The following is a 20,556-nucleotide window of genomic DNA, read 5'->3' on the forward strand; positions in this document are numbered from 1 at the left end:
TTGATTTAGGGGGTAAACAAACAAATGCCTTTGCTTACTAGCTGTGTAAAGTTAGCAAAATGTTCAACTTTGATGAACATGTTTCCTCTTACCTAATATGGAAAAAAAAAATGATAGTCCCAACCTCAGTTGTTATGAGAAGTGAACATTAAAAAGAACACTAAAAAAAAGTGATTAATTCAGTGCTGGCACTTAGTTAACACCAAATGTATTACTGTTGCTGCTTCTGCTCCTGTTGTTTCTATTACTATTATCATCAAGCTATGTCATGAATATAAAAAATGTAACACAGCATTTCTTAAATGGTTTGGTCAATTTTTCATCAGGTATTTTTTGGAATTGCTGGGCCAGCACACAGTGCCTAGCCTATTACACAGTAGGCACTCACTATGGAGGGAATGGGGCAAAAAACTGCCCCTAGCAAAGAACAAATTGCAGGACACTAAAGGGATGCTCTGGGAAAGGTGTTTTTCATTATTTCTTTGGGCAACAGGCCTCTGAGGTCTGGGAGGAGTGACTTCATCTTTTGCTAGAAGAATAAGGGATTGAAAACACAGTGTTCAGCTTTAGGGAAACATCACAAAGAGTTTATTTTGGTACAAGTGTTTGAAGTGACTGTATAATAATGAGCTCACGCCTGCTGCCAGGCGCCAGCCATCAGCTTGAGCCTGCTTGTAGGGCAGTGCACACAGTCCATCACCGACAGCCCCTTCACCAAACATGTGATGCCCACGTGCAGGCAGGATCCCAGAAGACTTGTTCCAAAGATGGCTCTCTCCTCTCAAAGAGAGGACACTGAGGCCCAAACAAGAAATCAGCTGACCTGGGATCCAAAGTGAGCTGAAGACTGAGAGGGCCCAGGAGAAGTCTGTGTCTTCTGGTTTTACTTGGTTGATTCTCTGGCAGGACTTTGAACTGAATCCCAAAGGATACTTTTTATTTTTTTAGTCAACTGCTGCATACATTTTTGGAGATAACCTCATCTGTCATAAGTCACACGCTAATCTCACAAATAGTTACTAGAAATACAAAAGTTTCACGTAAACCCTTCCCCTGAGTACAATACAGAGATCCTGATAAACCTCTCCAGCTTCCCACTGGTTTGTGTATAAAGACATTCTTGACAGAAGTGGAGTTTACTGGAGTGGAGACCTGAACAGATTTGGAATGCGACACTTGTATTTTACCAAACCCAGTACTTACTATCTGTCCACCTGAATTTAAGCATAAGAGTCTACATAGAGTTTGAAGAGGAAATGAAGTCATCTGAAAAAGTAGTTGGAGGGAGAACTTCCCATGGAGTCCACAGCACACAGAAAAGTCTCAAGAGTTAGTGCAGTTTCCAAACTTCAGATTGGGAGGTGGCGATGTGCAGGGCAAACCACAAACTATGGTAAGAAAGACTAGATGCGATTTTTCTAAAATACATATGTGTATACACATACACACATATATATATACAGATATATGCACACACACACGTATCTCAACTGCATGCCATATAAAGAAAGTACATAGTCAGAGATTCTGCATTCAGTTCAATTATTACATTTCATTTTATTTTATTTTAACTGGTAAACCTGGAAGTCATTGGGAATAAAGCACAGTTAATTCTGGAAACTTGTCAGAGTTGAAGAAAGCTTCTAGGACTCTAAAGACTTTTTTGTTTCCAAGAGGGCAGAGTTGCCCAATTCCTGCTACACTAAAAACATAACCAGAGATGATTATTCACAATGATTGCACATTTTCTTCATCATGTTCATTTGAGGCAACAAGTTAAATGATATTGGAATGATATGAACCTTGATGTAACTCCTAAGTTCATCCAACTAGATTTGGCATGTACATTTTGCCACACCCTATCAACACACCCTGCCCCTTGTCCAGAGAATCACTGGACACCCATCACCCCTTCCAGCCCTATCTTCTGAGAGTCAGAGTTCATGTTCATTCACCATGAAATAGGAAGAAAAAAAAAAAAGCTACCACACAATAAAGTTCCTAGAGCATAAAAAACCACAGTAGAGTGTAGATAAAAAAAAACTAAAGGCCCTGAAAGGAAACTTGAGGTGTGAGAGCAAAAGGGATCCCTGGATCTCAAGCGCTTCAATATTGAGAGGTACAGGTTAGGGCAGCAACGGGAAGGCAAAAGGAGGGGGATAAAGGTGGGCAAGGAGAAAAGCTTGAAGCTTCATTAAGTGAGTGGATCAAAAACTTGGAGAAAAGGTTTGGATGCATGTGTCCAAGCCTCTCCCATCCCACCCTACCTCACTGCCCATTATGATGTCTGTGTTTCTGCACATAGATGCACCAGATTTGTTCTGCTCCAGAAAGTAAATTAAGAGTCATTAGATTTGGGAATAAGAGCAGTTCTCTGGGGGCCATGCTCTTAATCTCTGATCAGATCTCTAGGGACTTTTGAGAATGAGGCTTTCCTGCAGCATGATGAAGTTCAGGCAGTTCTTGGGGGATACCCAGTGTGGTATGTGAGAGGGCAAAGAAGTATTAAAGGACTATGAGCCACCAGGATTGGAAGCCAGCAGTGGGACAAAATCAGTAGATGAGCAGGATGCCTTGTTTTGAAATAACTTGGTACTGTAGTCAATGGATTGGTCTGGTGGTTTGGGTGATGGGGCAGAATAAAGGGTTGCAGACCCTGTGTACAGAGAAGAAAATAATATCCCTTGCCTCTCAATAGAGCAACTATACTGACTACCACATTGATGTGATGCTTTCTTTTTTTGAAGTTTAGACAGCCTCAAATCCTAGAATGAGCATCCTTTATAGTAAACTCATTGATTGAATGATTAAGAAATCACTACATATTACTATGTTTTACTGGAAAGAGAAGTTATCCTTGATTTAAGCAAGAAGAAATTATTGGCTTGGGCCTCCTACATTGGAGGAATCAAGCCTGGGATGCGTTTTCAGACAAAATGCCCATTTCATTTCTTAATATTGAGGTACACACAGTCAACAATGAATCAAGTTTTACACTTGGTTCCATATGCTATGCCCTAGGTAATTAAAGTATGCCTTATGGCTAATAAAAATGAAGTTAGAAAGTTAAGACCGAAACAATGTCAGGAAATAACATGTGTGTACAATATGTCACTAACACATTGATAATTTTCAAAAGTGACTTTTTAAAAAGTATTATAAATCTTTCAGAACACAGTGATTTATTAAGCGAAAAGTCTGAACATTTTGCACTATTAAATTTAGCTTTTAAGTTGCTGTGTCACAGGCAGATCTTTTGTTCTCCTAGGTTAAATTTAGCATCCTGCATTTTGTTTTTATCCACAGCTCCATGTTGTATCATCCTGAAGCCAATTTTCTGAACTGCTCAGGAGAAAGGCACTGGGGAATTATCACGAAAATTTCTCTCATGGAATTTGTAATCCAGAAATAGAATTAAATAATCCAACAGTGACTTATTTCCATCGTCTTCCTTGCCTTTTCCCACCTATACATCCTTCTCATAAAATAAACCTTCCCAAGGCATGGAATGAAATGAGTGGGGGAAATGCAGTGGCCAGAGGAAAACCATTTCAGAAACGTGTTTGTTAAACAAGTACAAGCCATAAATTGAGCTTAGAAGGGAAAGGCAGTTAGAAGAAAAACTGAAATTACTGACCTGAGAGTCAAGCTGATTGGAGCAAGGGTGAAAGCAGCAATTTGGAGGATAAGCAGAAAGGAAAAGGGATAGCAAAAGAGAATAAAAGGAAGGAAATGCATTAGTTTTAAACATATAGCCAACAGATGTTACATCAGCAGGTTTATAACCAAACGAAGCAAACTTTTATCTTATATTACCCCCAAAAGCCCTGGGCACACACTGTAAGCTGTTGTATTAAATATCATACCAAAGAAACTGGTATCTGCTCTGATACGTATAATTACAGAAAGCACTGATGGGAACCAGAGGTGTGCTCCCACAGTACAATGACAGCATCAGCCCTTCTCTGGAGGAATATTTATAGAGAAAGTTCCTATCTGTGTGCATATAAAATTTTATTATTTAATAAACTGAAATGGAAACTACTAAGGTATTAGACCTGGGTAAGTGCTCATGTCAGAAAGATTTTTACTTGAACCAGTAAGTTGGATGGATATATCCTATGAGATATTTTTCCTTCATCCCTGAAAACCAAAAGGAGCTGACAATTTGGCTTTCGGTTCAAAGATTTCCATTTTAGATGCTTACAGAGCACTGCACCTAGCAATGATCAAAGACCCTGTGAGGAGGGCTTTTGGTGGCATGCCACCCACCTATCAGCTTCCCCAGCAAGGACAGAGTAACTTCCCAAGCTGAGAGTAATTTTTTTCAGTCAGAAAAATAAGTTCCAACTTCATTACTGAAAATATCAAGTTCTAATACTTTTTGTTTGTATAAAAATATCTAGCATGCCCTTCTCGTTGGTTAAAACAATAATCTCTATTGTCAAGCAAAAAAATAAAATAAAACAAACAAACAAAAAAACCATATTCATCTTCTACAGGAGCACATAGTGGACATTCATTTTGTTGATCTGTAAAATGTCCTTTGCAAAAACAAAGTGGATAAGCAAATACTTTTCCAGCTTTCTGCTCAATGGGGTCCCACCATTCCATACTATAAAAAAGTAGTTTTAGGTATTTCACATGGGAAGGAAAAACAAAACAAAATAAAATAAATCCTCAGGATAAAGCTTAAGCTAGAACATTCAAATGAAAAGAGTGTTGACTACAATGATACAACTGAAAAGAGAAAATTTAAGATTAACCACATGGGGAAAGTGTTGATTTGATAATCCCTTGTATCTGAAATCCCCCTGCCGAGTGTTTTGTGATCATAAATGCGCAACTGATCGAAAATGAGAGTTTTGTCAGGACACGATCACTGTGGGGACTTTGGCAACACTGGCCCCAGCTGCCATTTCAAATCCTTCTGGATCAAAGGTAATTAAATCAAGGTCTGTGGCCAAGCCTTAGGAAATCTTAAACTGAAATAGCAAGCACACATTTCAGAAGTAGTTGCCTCTTTCAAGGGCTCCTAGTTTTCATCAAACTCTCAAAGGTGTCCGTGATGTCCATGACCTTCCCCAAAAAGTTGCTAGGAATGGCGTATAACCATCTGCCCTTGTCTTCAAGAAATTCTTTCAAATACATTAACAAATGTAAGTGAAAATTACCCGGCAAGACACATTGATATCAAAACAAATAAAACTGGCATCAAGTTTTTTCCATGTACCATGAAACTTCTAAAACATATTATCATAATTAAAAAATAGTAATAACACTTAAGTTTATGTTTTGAAAGGAGCTCTGAAAGGCATCAAGGAAATTATGTTAGTACATTATTGAGCAAATCAGAAGAAAAAATAACACTCTCTTCCTCAAACTTAGATAAGGCTCTTTTAGGCATCTAAAATGATTTCTCAGTGTCCAAATGTCTGGTGATATTATTTCTCCAACCAGATAATTAAGTGGAAGTCTGTTTTCCATTCTGATGTTATGTCTTATGAGTGGAACCCCAGGGATCCAGCCTTCTCTCCGCATTGGGGAGGTATGTGATTGAGGGCTCAATTTGGGTATTCTCATCCTCTAGACAAAAACCAACAAAATCCCTTACATATTTAAGATAATTACATGAAAGGTCACCCAACTGATTCCTTCCCATGGGCGGGATGTGAGAAATATAGTGGCAGCAGGTCTGTCTTGACAGATTCTATTAACCTCTCTCTTTCCCCTAAGTCACCAAAGGATTAATTCTGAAACTTTAAATAAAATTCAGAGACCGTGATGGACACTGACACAGAAGTACTACATATTTCACTGCCTCTAAGGTTTAATTAGCCACTAGCTTGTGTAATATACGTGACATCTGACACTGGGGATGGAATAAAGACTTCAGCTGAACTTGGACCAACTCTCAGAGCCTTGCTCAAGGACCACCACCCACCTAGTAGCAAATTTCCCTGAACTGCCTGCAGTCCAAGGCAGAAGCTCCCCACTGGGCCATGCAAGAGTTTACAGGCATAACTGCACGTGGGACCACACTAGAGCAACATGCACTTTAAAAACCAAAACCTTTAATGGCTGATGAGAAACGTCACTCACATAGAATTTAAGAGGGAAATGCACTGTGTAAATGCCAGCCATGTGCTATCTGGAATGGGAAGATTAATAGAATAGAAAGTAAACACATACTGCTTTCTGAGAGAGAGGGGGGCCAGTGTCAAGGTTGTCTGAGTTATTCCTAACCCTGTGCCTTTTGTTGCATACAATTGAAGTTCTGGAATATTTTAGAACATGTGCTCCTTTTAAAAGAGGTCTTTTCACTCTGGTAGGTCACATTACAAGCTAGAGACCACAAATTTATTTCACGTTCAATTTTTGGTTTTCAAAATTACAAATTTTATTGCAAACATTTCTCCATGGCTCCAAAATGGAGATACATGTCACTTTGCTAAGAACTCTAGTTCTCAATATTGTGAGGTATGAATTTTGTAGTTTTATCCAGCAAATGACAATATTGCCCAATTTGAAAAAGGCTGCTTGACAACTGAAGGGAAGATGTTTTTGTCAGAATACACATGTAGCATAGCAGATAATGCTTCAGAAAGGCAGGCCAAGGCTGAGCCTTCTTTTTCCCAAGAAACTTCCCCTCTGAATCTCCACCCCCACCTCCTTAGGGGCCTGGGCTGAGGCTGGAGCTCAGACATTTCCCAGACAATGCTCTGCTGCTGGACCTGAGACACGAGCAGGCAGAGAACTGGGACAGACTCAGGTCCCACCACACGTTTTATGAATTACAGTGCCTGGGAGGCATCAGCTTTAAGGAGAGACAAAGGCAGAGATAAAGAAAATGTGCAGAAAGTGCATAAAGATAAATGCCTGTAAAATCACTGCTGCTTTAATGCATTCCATATTGAAGAAATAAAAATCTGAATATTCTTGATGATTTAAAGGCAATAGTGTCCAGCTAAGATCTGTTTGTCCAATTAGACCATTAAGCTGTTTATATGTAAATGTTTATAATAGCTTGTCCTGATTTTCAATTACAGTTCTGGGGGGCTGGTTTAGTATAGAAAAAATGCCATCTAAACATGAAGCATATCACTTTCTCTCCTGTATGCTAATAAAGAGGTAGATCTCTTGCAGCCCAGCAGCAATGCCTGCTCAGGAAGGCTCTCTGCTGGCTGCATGACTGTTTAGTCCTGCTGTACTAGCTTCTTTCTTCTGGCCCATTAGTGGAAGGGATTGTTCTCAATGGCTCATCTGTCAGCCCTGAGTTCGAATACCGACTTGATTCTTATAAGCTCTGCAACCTGGAGGAAGTTACTTAATCTGTATAAATCATAGTTTCTCATCTGTAAAATGAGAATAATGATAGTTTCTGTATTGTGGGTAAGACTAAAAGGTATATATTATTGCAACTCAAGTGCTTAGCAGAGTACCTGGCACACAGTGAAGCACAGAATATACATACAATATACATACCCTAGTATTACAAATAAAACTACTATAATTATTAATATTATTATCTAGGGCATCCTCCACATAGCTCACCACTTCTCAGAGCAGTGGATTAGGAATCAGGAAACCCACATTACAGTTTTGCAACTTTCTGACTATAGGCCCAATCTCAGGAAGGTCATTTAACTTTTCAAGATCTCAGTTTCCTAGTCAATGAAAGAGACATGATCATAACTTTCCTGTGATCTCATGTCAGTGTTTTAAAGAAAAATTTTGGTTCTAAAATGTAGCTCCAAAATAGATCCATCTAAACTCACAGTGCTCCTTGCGTTTTAAGAACTAGCAGACTAGCAGAACATCCCCACATTTTAAAATTAAAACTAAGCCCTTTAGAGATCTATTTTGGACAGTTACCTCAGAAAAAAACGAAATCCTTGACTTACTGCTAAAATTGATCACACTGAATAAAAATCAGATTATCATCAAACTAATGCTAAAATTATGAAGAGAAATATTAATTGATTTGGAATTTGAATGCACCAAACATTATACCTAAAAATGTTGAAATTTTATTGGAAATTAACCTATTTGTTTAATACAGAGACAAAGTTGAGATTTTTTTTTTCTTTTCTTAGAGAGAGGGGTCTTGACCCCAGGCTGGAGTGCAGTGGCTCATAGTTTACTATAGCCTTGAACTCCTGGACTCAAGTGATCCTCCTTTCTCAGCCTTCTGAGTAGCTGGGACGATAGGCACACATTACCACACCTGGCTAATTATTGTAGATACAAGGTCTCCCTGTGTTGACCAGGCTGGCCTCAAACTCCTAGGCTCAAGCCATCCTCTCACCTTGGCCTCCCAAAGTGCTGGAATTATAGACACGAACCACCATATCTGGCCTTGAGAATTTATTTGTTTTAGCATTTGACTGTTCATAATGATATACATGTTCCGATTTACCTGGGGACCAATTGCTTGCAAAGCTTCATTTGAATAGGTTTTTAGAGATTCACTCACTTCTAACAAGATTCAAGGCCATGAAAGGCTAAGGACAGATGATTGCTTGAGTCCAAGAATTGGAGACCAGCCTGGGTAACACAGTGAGAACTGATCTCTACAAAACATTTTTTAACATTAGCCAGGTGTAGTGGTGTGCACCTGCAGTCCCAGCTACACAGGGGGCTGAGGCAGAAGGATCACTTGAGCCCAGAACTTTGAAGCTGCAGTGAGTTGTGACCATGCCACTGCACTCTAGCCTGCACAGCTGGCAAAAAGTAGAGGCGAAATTTGAACCCAGGTCTTTCTGTCACTGAAGCCCACGATCTTTCCACAAGATGATAGAGAGCTACTCTGTGTATGTCTTGAAGTCCTTTAGGGCTTCACAAGTATCTCGATCAAAGCTGGCTAACATTCACACGTTTGTTCAAAATTTGGTGATCTCTTCCATATGAACTGAATCTGGGAAAGACAAATTCTGCCTTATTGCTGAACCAATAAGAAATCTGCAGAGGTTATGGAGTTATGTAAGATTTTTCAGAAAGCTTTTTTTGCTTACATGAAGTACAGGAAAAAACATTGATAGCAAGCTTATTTTTCACATTCATACTATACATAAATACAATATGGATATGGTTTATCCGAAAATCTAAATACTCTGATTCAACACTCCCTGTTTTTACACAGAATTTGCTATCACGCAGGACCTATTCAAGTATATGTATTTAAAAGGTCCTCTTAAGAGATAAACCTCCAGGATGAATTTGTTGTGATGTGCCAAGAGACATCCAAAGGATATGAGCTCCTTCCTTCTTCCCCTATCTTGAATGAAGAATTCTCAACTATATTCTTCGGTTGTTGTGGTGGTGGTGGTGGTGGTTGTTTGATCAAGACAAAACTAAACCATAAATATTTACCTATGATGGAAAAGAACTGAAGTTTTGGGTAGTCAAAGCCCCAATTTCTTACACACTTCACTGGAAAAAATGCTAGATCATGGACATCACTCAAGAAAGTTGACCACTATTTTCTTTAACACTGAAGAAGTATATAATCCCTCAGAAGATAAGCCAATTGCATTCTTAGCATTCCACAGAAATGTCATCTTTCACAGGCCATATTCCTCATTTATGACTTGTTTCTAACTTGGAATATGAACGTGCAGTCCAAATCCACCATAACCGGAGATGGGCAACCACGCAGTCCATGTTCTCTCACTGTCAACAATTTACATGACTGTAAAATTTACCTCTCCAGTTCTGCGATCTTCTTGTCCTTGTCATTCTTCTCATTCTCCACCTCCTTGAGGATCTCCAGCAACCGGTCCACTTCTGCTTGGGCCTTGCCACACTCGTCGCGGTAGTAAGACGCCTCTTTATCTAGCTGTTTTATTCGGTCTGCAAACTCAGGGTTCATCCTGGAGTCATCTTCAATATTATGTGCCTTCAACATTACATTTGTAAAGAATGCAGTTAAGACAACAATTTAGAGCAATAGATAGTGCTGTCAACAATGGCCCAGAAATTAACTTTGGAAAGAAAATCACCACCAAGATTTATGGGTATATTGTCAGTGAAAAGGCAAAATATAAAAATCACACATTTCAGCTACCTTAGAACAATGTTGGTTTTAAAATAATATTAGAGTTTCACAGGGGAGTTTCTTCAATTACTGATATTTTGTTCCATTAAATGTTGCTACTTTTAGCTTTTCTTTCCACCAAAAAAGTGGGGTTGGAGACTGTGATGTCTTTATTCCCAGTCATGTGACAAGCAGACCTAAGACAATTCAACTCCTCACAGTTAAGGAGGTGATTCATACAAAATGCTTCCATTTCCAATACAAAGACACCAAAACAACACGATATTAGATTATCTTCCAAGAACCATCAAGGGCATATGTAAAGCCAGATAACATATAAGAGACGGATTGACTAATAATTGAACATGTCATCCCACTGAGAAATTTCAGCAGGAAACATAGTTTGAAATGAGGCTTGGAGGTGAGGAAGGGCTTTCCAGCTAACAGTTATACCCATAAATTCTCATTCTCTTAAATAAATTTAACCTAAACCAGGAGGAGGATGAGCTAATTCATGAACAAGTACACAGACGAGAATCTGCAAATACATGCATGGGTGGGTGGCAGCTTCACACACAAGAAAAGACAGGCAACAACACAGCAACAACATTGCAGAATAATTTGCAGCCAAAGTATTTGTGGGTTGTGTGTGAGAGAGTGCGTTACAGCTTTTTTTTTTTTCCCAAAATAAACTTTTGGCTGAAATATTCCCAGACAGATAGAAATAACACTGCACTGCAATGTTTTGCCTACCCCTTGTTTCCCATTATTCCTAATTGACTTCTTCAAAGAGCAGGCAGGGAAAAAACAAGTAGTTTAACAACAGTGCACATTCAACATAGAAAGTTCAGATAAGTCATATATGTATGTATCTTCAAAATCCACCGGTGACATAATCAAATGTTAACAATTTATAAGGACTTAAGTTATTCTGCTGTCTTGCTACATGGAGCAGATATTTATTGTGTTTTAATATACTTTTTTGAAAATTTCAGGGAAAAAACAAGGCAAGCAAGCTACAGCTACTGTGGGATTGAATGAATCATGCATGGTTAGAAAAATTAATACTAATACTACGGTTAGAAGGTTTGACAGTCTTTGCAATGGTTTAGTAGAAAAAAAATTCAAAAATTAGTATAAATAAAATAAATTTCATATGACAAAATAATCATTTTAGAAATAATATTTTTGCATGTAACATATTATTTAAGCATGAGGATAAAGGGGAAAAAGTTGCTTTCATGTTCTTAAATCTAAGATTTCCTTATTTAAGAAATAAACTCAACTATACAAAAAAAAGCTTGAGAAAAATGTGTCAATTCAACACACTATCAGATACTGGTTTATTCCCTTTTACCAACATTTTTCAGAAACCATTTATTTTCATTTATTTACTATGCACTCTGTGTTTCATTATAATAGATTATTAAACTTTTTCAGTATAATTAAAATAATCTGAAAGAGAATCCTGAGCTAATATACCTTTAGGAGTATATTTATCTAATAATTTCCTTTTAAGCTTAAGTAATGAATATTTAAATTTCCTAATCTCCACTTTAAAAATGTAGAGCAGAAATCCTATTTTAAAAGAAAGTAACTACTCCATATACCTGTTTCAATTTGTGATAATATGAATCATTACTTTTGTTAGAGAAAAGCATTTAAAATATACAGCTTTTAAATAGCTAAAGAAAAAAAAACTTTGTGTTAACCTCTCTTTCACTTTTATACTGTATTACGATTCTTTTACAGCAGTTAAAAACCTTTTCATGACATTTCTTGAACTATCCAACCAATGCTATTAAGATTTTTTAAAAAGAATTAATGAACTGAGTAATAAGCAGCTGGAAGCACTCAAAACAAATGAATAAATATATTTTGATTGCCTGTTTCTTATGAGAGTTAAAATTCCTTTCCTGATGCTGATTTTCAAAAGTTCACAAATAGTTAGCAGTTAGCTGCTGTGGCTTATTTTAGTTGTTGTTTTTATTGTTATTACTATTTGTCTCTTTTTAATAAGTGGGTACAGGATTACTAGTTGTAAGACCAAGATTCTAAATCCAGTCCTGCATCTTATATTTACATAAGATTAGGCAAATTCATTAGCCTAAAAACCGTGAAAACTACAAAATGACAAACATGGGGGAAGATATTATTCACTTTTGTTTTTATTATAATTATTATTTCATAATATGCATCCCAGAAATACAGCTTGTTATTCAGCTAAGTTAATAGATTTATTTGGTTTTCATTGACAAGATACTACATACTCCTTATAAAAAAAAAAAAAAAAAAAAAAAAGCCTCCCTGATAGGTTTACAGAGACAGCATAGTCTGCTAGTGATGGTATGTACACATATTCCTTATTTTAGCTCCATGAAGAAAAGAGGATTATCCAAGGCCACTTTTCAACATTGGGTGAAATCAGATGAGTTCATAGTCTTTTCAAACAAGTAAATAAGTATGGTGAAAGGACTCATGGGATGTTTAGAGGCACAGAAAGCCTAGTAAAAAAAAGTGCCTTAATCTAGACTGTACTACTGCTGATATCATATGCTGAAGTTAGGTCATGTTATTAGAATGAAGACCAGAGCCGAGTTTACAGCTGGCCCAGTATCTATTATTAATAGATCATACTTCAAGTGCTAATGAGACTTTTAAAATAAATAGACAACCTCAGCCAGGTGCGGTGGCTCACGCCTGTAATCCCAGCACTTTGGGAGGCCAAGGTGGGTGGATCATGAAGTCAAGAGATCGAGACCATCCTGGCCAACATGGTAAAACCCCATCTCTACTAAAAATACAAAAATTAGCTAGGCACTGAGGCACGCGCCTGTAGTCCCAGCTATTCGGGAGGCTGAGGCAGGAGAATTGCTTGAACTCGGGAGGCGGAGGTTGCAGTGAGCCAAGATCACGCCACTATACTCCAGCCTGGCAACAGAGCGAGACTCCATCTCAATCAATCAATCAATCAATCAAATGAATAGACAACCTCAAGAATACCTGTGAATTAAATCTCTCTATCTCTATATCAGTATCTACTGATTTCCAGGCAAAAGAACTTATGTCAAGCCACTTTCAATCTTGGTGCCAGAATTCTTGGAAGGGCTACTAAAATATCATTTAAAATGTTTTTAAATCAATAGAAAGCTTTAAGGAAAAGTCATATAAAGATGACAGGGAAACAGCTGCTTCTTGGATCATTACTAGGGTCCATGTAAAGACTCAATGAAAGAGAGTTTCACATGACTGGGAAGGCTGGTGAGTCCCCAACTAAGCTTAGGTATTGGAGGCAAAAGCCTCTAAAGGATTTACAAAAGATATTGTATATAACCAGCTCTATTCAGCCTGAGTCACAGTTTTTCAGAGGATGGGCTGAAATTTTTAACTAGTAACCAGCATGGATGTGTTCTACCACGATCTACAGACATGAATGATTCTATACTAAATAAAATAGTGGAGGAAATTGAGCTTTTTAAACCAATGCTTCCTTCAAAATCATGAGTCCTGAGCTTCCTCCAAAAATGGAATGAAATAAGCACTTTATTTGTATTTAGGCAATATTCTCGCCTTTTCAAATCACAACATGAGTTCTTTAATCTGGACTGGTAGCTCCTAACAGAGATCAAAAGTAGGTAACAGACTTGGATCTAACATACTTTAGACACTACAGCGAAAAAAATAGATTTGAATAAATCATGATCACAGTAAATTCCAAACATGGCATTCTAATGAATTCAAGACATAAATTGAAAATGCACAGTAATATTTTTCCTTAAGAATCTGTTGGTTTGCAGTTAGCTCCCCAACAAGGTCCGGGAGGGCTTGCCCATTCTATACTTCTAAGGAACATCAACTTTGTCTTCCTATTGTCATTAGTCAGGAATTTACCTCTTAAAAACACAAATTGGTGTGAGTTTTCTTTTGATGGCTTCAGATCTTATTTACCATGAATATAGCAAGCTCATCGTCACTTTCAAGGACATCCACCAGTCATTAAAACTAAAGGAATATCAATAAGCATTCTTTCACTAATATAGAGATTTAATTCCACTGATTAAACAGGTCAGTTTAAAGGCAAATCCAGGTATCTGATTCTGCTCAAAAATACGTCTTAAAACATTTAGAGCAACTTTCAAGCATCTTATAGAAACACAAAAAAATGTGGAAAGGACATTTCAGAAATGTCTGCATTGCATATTACATCAGTAAGTTTTGAGGGACTCCCAATTATGTTTCTTGTATTTCCATATGTAAGGAAATTTCCCCACAAATGGGAATAATCAAAACAAACTCTGGAGCCTCACTGATGTGGGTAGGCCTCTGGGTTTTGATGTGAACTGACTTTAAAAGCCTAGATCAGGCATTAAGAGAACTCTGACCATGGCTTGGGATGAGCAATACATAAACCTATAGTTACAATAACCTAGTAGTTATTTTAGTGAAAGAATTTATAACTACTTCAGGAAATAAGGCAAAACTTCGGATTAATATTATATCTAAATGGAAGTTAAGAAGCCAAAAATGGCTAAAGCCAAACTATGGGGTTGTCAAGTATCAAAATCATACAAGTTTATCTACATTTAATCTTATAAAGACTGGTCATTGATTATTTCCAATAAAATGGCAGTTCATCATTTCAGATCCCTAGAAAGGAAAGTATTAATTTTGGTCCAGAAACCTGCTGTGAAACAAGGCAGGGAACTTTCAATTATTATATTATATAACACGTTCCCTTTGAAATAGACCCTACCAATTTTAATTAAAAATCAATTCCCTCAAAATAAACAAATAATTACTCATGACCATAAAATAAAAACAGAATGTTAACCAATGTATTTGATGACTTTTCTTCCCTGCTGTTTCTGGGTTTTAGCAATAATTTGCTAAATTTAGGCAGTGTAGAAATATGATTCTCGACTGTGGCGTGTTGGTGGTTTAATGTCCATTGACAGCGCTTTAATATTCCTCTCATATCTTAACAGCAGGACAGGGAATAGAAACTATTCTAAAAATTATATTTGACTACAGTCTTCCAAAAGAAATTTCAATATTCTCATAATTCTAAGTTATAAACGAAATATTATATTTTAAAAGAAAATTTTTAAGGTAATTGTAGAGTTATATGTTATAACATATTATACATTATATATATGTTATATATAACATATTATACATTATATATATGTTATATATAACATATTATAACTCTATAATAGACTGATTGATATAACTCTATTATAGACTGATGAAACACACATATTATTGTTTAGAATTAAGAACCAAGGGAAGAAAAAGAACACAACTGAAGATAACCTGCACAGTGTTTATAATAATAAGACAAAACTCCAGGAGTAGAATGATAGTTAAGCTGCAGAACGGTTATAAGAAAAATAACAATATCAAGGCAAAACTTTCAGTTCCTAATTTAGAAAATTAAATTTCATTTAAAATACAATGAATCAATACCGGGCATCATAGCTGAGACTAAATAATACATTTGGAAACTAATAATGATATATTTTGAAATGTTATACATCTTAGTTGTTTTTTTTTTTTTGGTAGAGATGGGGTTTGCTATGTTGCCCAGCCTGGTCTCCAACTCCCAAGCTCAAGTGATCCTCCAGCCCTGACCTCCCAAAGTGCTAGGATTACAGGCATGAGCCACCACACCCAGCCCCTATATATCTTAGTTCTAAAGGAAATTATTCACTCATAATTCAAGCTAACTGCATTCAGAATATTCAAAAATTTGCATATTAAAACAACCATACCAAAAAAAATTCTTTTCATAGATGGAACAAATAGGGTATGTATAAATAAATACAAATAAATATTCAAAATTATTCTTGTGTCTCTCTCTCTCGCTCTCTCTCTGTCACACACACACACACACACACACACACACAAAAGAACAACTGTATGCTTAATACTTTCAAAGATTCCCCAAACAAAACTGTAATTATTAATGTAATCCTTTCTAATTATGGGATTTCCTAAAATTAGCAATGTGGAGAACTGAGGTAATTATCTGGATGTCCTCAAACAAAGCATGTGGCTTCAAATGTTGAGTGTTATTGCAAATATTAGTTGAGTTTTTTAGACACTGAAAGCATGGATCAATTATAGGGTGTGTGTTTGTATGTATACATATGTTTACACATGCTATGTGCATGCCTGGAATTATCTCTTAAATAGTTGCAACTTTCCGCTGTGCTGGGAGATAACTGGTTTAAGAGTGAATCAAATACTTTTCAGAAATAGGCTTTAAAAATCATAAAAAGAAACTGCTATATCCAAACAATGACTGTGAAAGCATTTATAATTCAGCCCATTATGTTCCTGGGATTATACCGTCCTGTAATGACCTACAAAACAGTAAGACCTCACGGAACATTAACAAGAATTTTTTCTATCTCTCTGGAATGAAAAATGCCTGCTTTTTGGCTTTTGTTATGTTTTTTGTAAACACTTATGTAAAATGTGAACCCTGCTAAATATGTATTGAGAAGAGATAGGATTTCAAATGGATAACTACTAGGGATTGGGGGCCCCAATGGTGGGGAACATCAGAGGTGTCTCAAATGTGCCCTGGCCAACAGCAAGGTTGTGCCCAGTGCCTACAAATCAGTCATTTGCCTTGTACCAACAAGGGTATTCTATGAAGCACTAAACTGAGGGACCCAGAAGGTCTGGAGATTTATTAAAATTTTTTGAAAGACTCCTGATACCATCTCTGCCTAAAATGACCACAAGGGCTACAGCAAAGAAGGTATTTGAGACTGATGAAACACATATTATTTGTTTAGAATTAAGAATCAAGGGAAGAAAAAGAACTGAAGATAACCTGCACAGTGTTTACAATAATAAGACAAAACTCCAGGAGTAGAATGATAGTTAAGCTGCAGAAAGGTTATAAGAAAAATAATGATATCAAGGCAAAATTTTAGGTTCCTAAGAAATGTCATTAGATATCACTTTGTGCAATAGAGTGACTAAAGTAAAAGGAGATAAAAAGTAAAAGGTTCCTTTCTACTCTAGAAATAATAATACTTGCAGGAGCACTTAAAAGTTTAATCCTTGTTCACTCTAATGTAGTGTAGACTGTCAGACATAGAATTGACTATAAAATTATCTTATTTAACAAAAAACAACTATACTATAATTCACCAAAAATTTGTTAGGTGGCCATATAGAAAATAAACATACAAGAATAAAAGAAATTTCCTAGCTATCAATAACTGATTAGAAAATAAAATAATAAATATATCATTCACAATAGCAACCTAAAAATTAAATATATATAGATATGCTTAAGACTATCTTTAAGAAGAAATATCATGGATCTGTAACAGGAAAATATTAAAATTTCACTGTAAAAAAACCACTGGAATAAATACAAGTTGGATCATGTTTATGAATGGAAAAAAATAATATTGGGAACATATCAATAATTCTAAAATTATTTTATAGATTAAATATAATTAAAATCAACAATTTTGCATTTTAATTGACAAAGTAATCCTAAAATTTACTTGGAATGATAGACAATTAAAGGCTAAAAACTTCAAACAAAATAAGACAAAATGAAAAGCAGAAAGAATTAAGGTGTAATTTGTTTTACTAGATATTTAAAAATATAATAAAGACACAATAGTTAAAATGTTGACCCAACAAATTAGAGACATCGATAAAACTGAACAGATGCTTAGAAACTAAGACATTCACCCAAATGAGAACATCATATTCAATAAAACAGTAACAAGATCAGTGGACAAAGAGAGAACTGTTTGATATATGGTGCTGGATAATCAGTTGATAATTTAGAAAAATATAATTAGAACCTCACCTCTCAACATAAATAAAAATAAACTAAAGATGGATAAAGGGCTTAACTTGATATAAAAAGCAACATTAAAACATTTTAAATATAGGTAAGTGAAATCAGAGAATACTTTCCAGAATAAAGGCAGTGAGGAAAGCCTAAAGAAAAGCGCAGGTCAATAACCTAAAAATTGTTCTCTATATACATAAAAAAAATTCAAGCTAAATAAAACTGTCACAAATCTGGCAAAAATTCTATATAAAACACAGAATAACTCATATAAACTAATGAACAAAACAGTAAGCTCAAAAGCAAGTGCTCAACTGATTTAAACTGTTTACATAAGAAAAAATACAAAAAGCTAATAAATGTACTGAAAAACCTCAACTTCAGTAGCAATTAAAGAAAGAAAAGTTAAAAAGGAAAAAATTTTCCACCTAAGCTTGTGTCAAAGTTATGTACAATGCCAATTCTCAATGTTGGCCAAGGTGCGGCAGAAAGGCCATCTTTAATCAGTGCTGGAAGAAGCATGCTTTGGTAGAATTCCTCGGAAACTCAACATAGTAGGAACTATTGGGATCTTTTCAAATCACTGGCGCAGGAAGGAGGCAGGCACAGTGGCACATGTTTGTAGTCTCAGCAACTCCAGAGGCTGAGGCAGGAGGATCCCTTGAGCCCAGGAGTTTGAGACCAGTCTGGGCCACATAGTGAGACCTCGTCTTAAGTTTAAAAAAAAAAAAAAAAAAAAGATGTTGGGGGAAGAAATTACCAACATTAGGGGAAAAAGCAAATAGAGTAGAATAGTATACAATCATTAAAATAGTATTTTGGAGGAATAGTTCATTATATGAGAAAATTCTAATAATGTAAAAAAATATATATAAACCTAAATAAACACTTTGAAGTAGAGTGTTAGATAAGGAAAAGAAAAAGGAACACGAGAGAGAGAAGGAAAGAAGGAGTAAAGGGAAGGAGAAGGCAAGAGGAGAGAGGAAAGAAGAAAAGAAAAAGAGAGAAAAAGAACAGCAACAACAAAAATATGTCCAGGTGGAGAACAATCCAAATGTTCCAGCAATTATTTCTGTGCCATGAGATGTCCTATTTTTTAATTTTCCTCTATAGCCTTCCATATGTTTGCAAATTCTCAACTGTAACCATATATTATTTTTATAACTAAGAAAAACATAGTCATTTTTAAAAGACAATTAAGGGTAGAAAATCCATCATGCTGCATCCCTATCAGTCCAAAAAAGAATTAGACACCGAGACAGGGGGAGTTAAAATAATGAGAGTTTGGCTATATTCCCGGGATGCCAAACCAATGGGTTAGTTTAATTAACTTGAGGAGAAAAGTCAGTCAATGACTTTTGAATTAGTCACTGAAAAGACTGAAAAGTTCACAGTGGCATATTAGAGACGCACCACTGGGGTGAAGTGAAGTAAAAGTTGATGATGCCATGTCACTGATATTTCTAGAAATGGTCTAAAAGCTAACTAAGAGTTATTTCTTTGGTCCTCCCTATCCTGACAGGGAGAGTGAACTCCTAGCATGGTCCTGCTATATTTTTGCTGCTGCAGAAACAAGGTTCTCCCCATCTGTCCTGCACACACCCAAAACATGACATTCTTTGGTTTTCTTCCTGTTCCTAACTAGTAAGTATGAAACAACTGTGGTGGAATTATTTCGCTCATTTTTTAAACAACATTTTTTAAACACTCATTTTTCCCAGAGTGAGTTTTCGAGCTTGAAGATATTCCAACCTTATTTGTCTTTCTTCACATCTCCACTGTCTTGAGCCTGCTTATTAGCACTTATATTCAAACGTTAAGGGAAAAGAACTTGAACTGATTATTTTTTGCTTCTCTGCTAAAATCCGCATTTTGAAAAAGAGGTTAACAAAGATGCTCCAGCAGGGTTTTAGGAATTCTGTTTGCAAAAATAAAATGTGTTGTAAAGAATGGAGGGTGGAGGCTGAATCTAACTAAGTACACCTGAACATCTTGCAGCTCAAGCTGTATGTATCCTGAAGCAGTGGCTTAACAAATAAAAAGTTGTTGGTGGAATTGTTTACTTTACCTATATGCTATTCATTTTTTCCATAAGGGGATTTATACATAGGAGGTGATTAGAATGCATGATAGCACAGATCGCATCTGCCAAACGATAAACTCTAGCCACCTTTAAGAAATATTTTCCCAGTAAGCCACTTAAGTTCACAGAACAAAAAAGCTTTTCTTCTTTAATAAGTTAAAAACAAACTGCTTCATCTATTAATAAATGCACACATGTCACTAGGATAAAAAAAATTCGTGGTGGCACCTGGATCATTTTAGAAATATTTTTACTAGTTACCTGTTTTTTCGTTTTTTCGTTTTTTTTTTTTTTTGTACTCTATTAAGCTATAATCGGAATTGTTACTATCTGTTATTAGGAGACTATATTATGGTTTGTCCTCAGCCAAATGGCATGCTTTTAACTGTTACGAATCCACAGTAATGTTAGGTATTTACCAATCTCAAAGACCATAGCTCTATTTTTAAATCTAAACCTGTTTTAACTTCTATCACTTGAATAAAACATTGAATTGTTTGCTGTTTTACAAATGTTGTTATCCCTTTCAGCCTAGATATGCTTGTGTTTGAAGGATTTAAGGAACAGTTCCATAAGCCTAGATCTTCAGCTGACTTCTGTTTT

At 36.1% G+C, this 20,556-nt stretch overlaps 1 protein-coding gene and 1 long non-coding RNA gene across 4 annotated transcripts in view; one reads left to right on the plus strand and one right to left on the minus strand.

The window, feature by feature from the left end:
* Window positions 1–20,556, minus strand: part of LOC116273548 (ERC protein 2-like) — a 135,696-nt gene that overhangs the window by 98,942 nt on the left and 16,198 nt on the right. For 2 of the 3 annotated variants that reach the window (XM_031662688.1, XM_031662690.1), the window contains 2 exons: window positions 9,705–9,898; window positions 3,638–3,649 (listed from right to left, as the gene is read on the minus strand). In XM_031662688.1, coding sequence (XP_031518548.1) covers window positions 3,638–3,649; window positions 9,705–9,898 — 206 coding nt within the window. The remainder of the gene's footprint in view (window positions 1–3,637; window positions 3,650–9,704; window positions 9,899–20,556) is intronic. The other variant, XM_031662689.1, reaches the window with a different exon arrangement.
* LOC103882042 lies at window positions 2,508–3,433 on the plus strand. Its single transcript, XR_643710.4, has 2 exons — window positions 2,508–2,592; window positions 3,307–3,433. It is a non-coding gene; the product is annotated as an uncharacterized LOC103882042 (long non-coding RNA).

The sequence above is a fragment of the Papio anubis genome, unplaced genomic scaffold (assembly GCF_008728515.1).
Source record: "Papio anubis isolate 15944 unplaced genomic scaffold, Panubis1.0 scaffold86, whole genome shotgun sequence".
Lineage (NCBI taxonomy): Eukaryota > Metazoa > Chordata > Mammalia > Primates > Cercopithecidae > Papio > Papio anubis.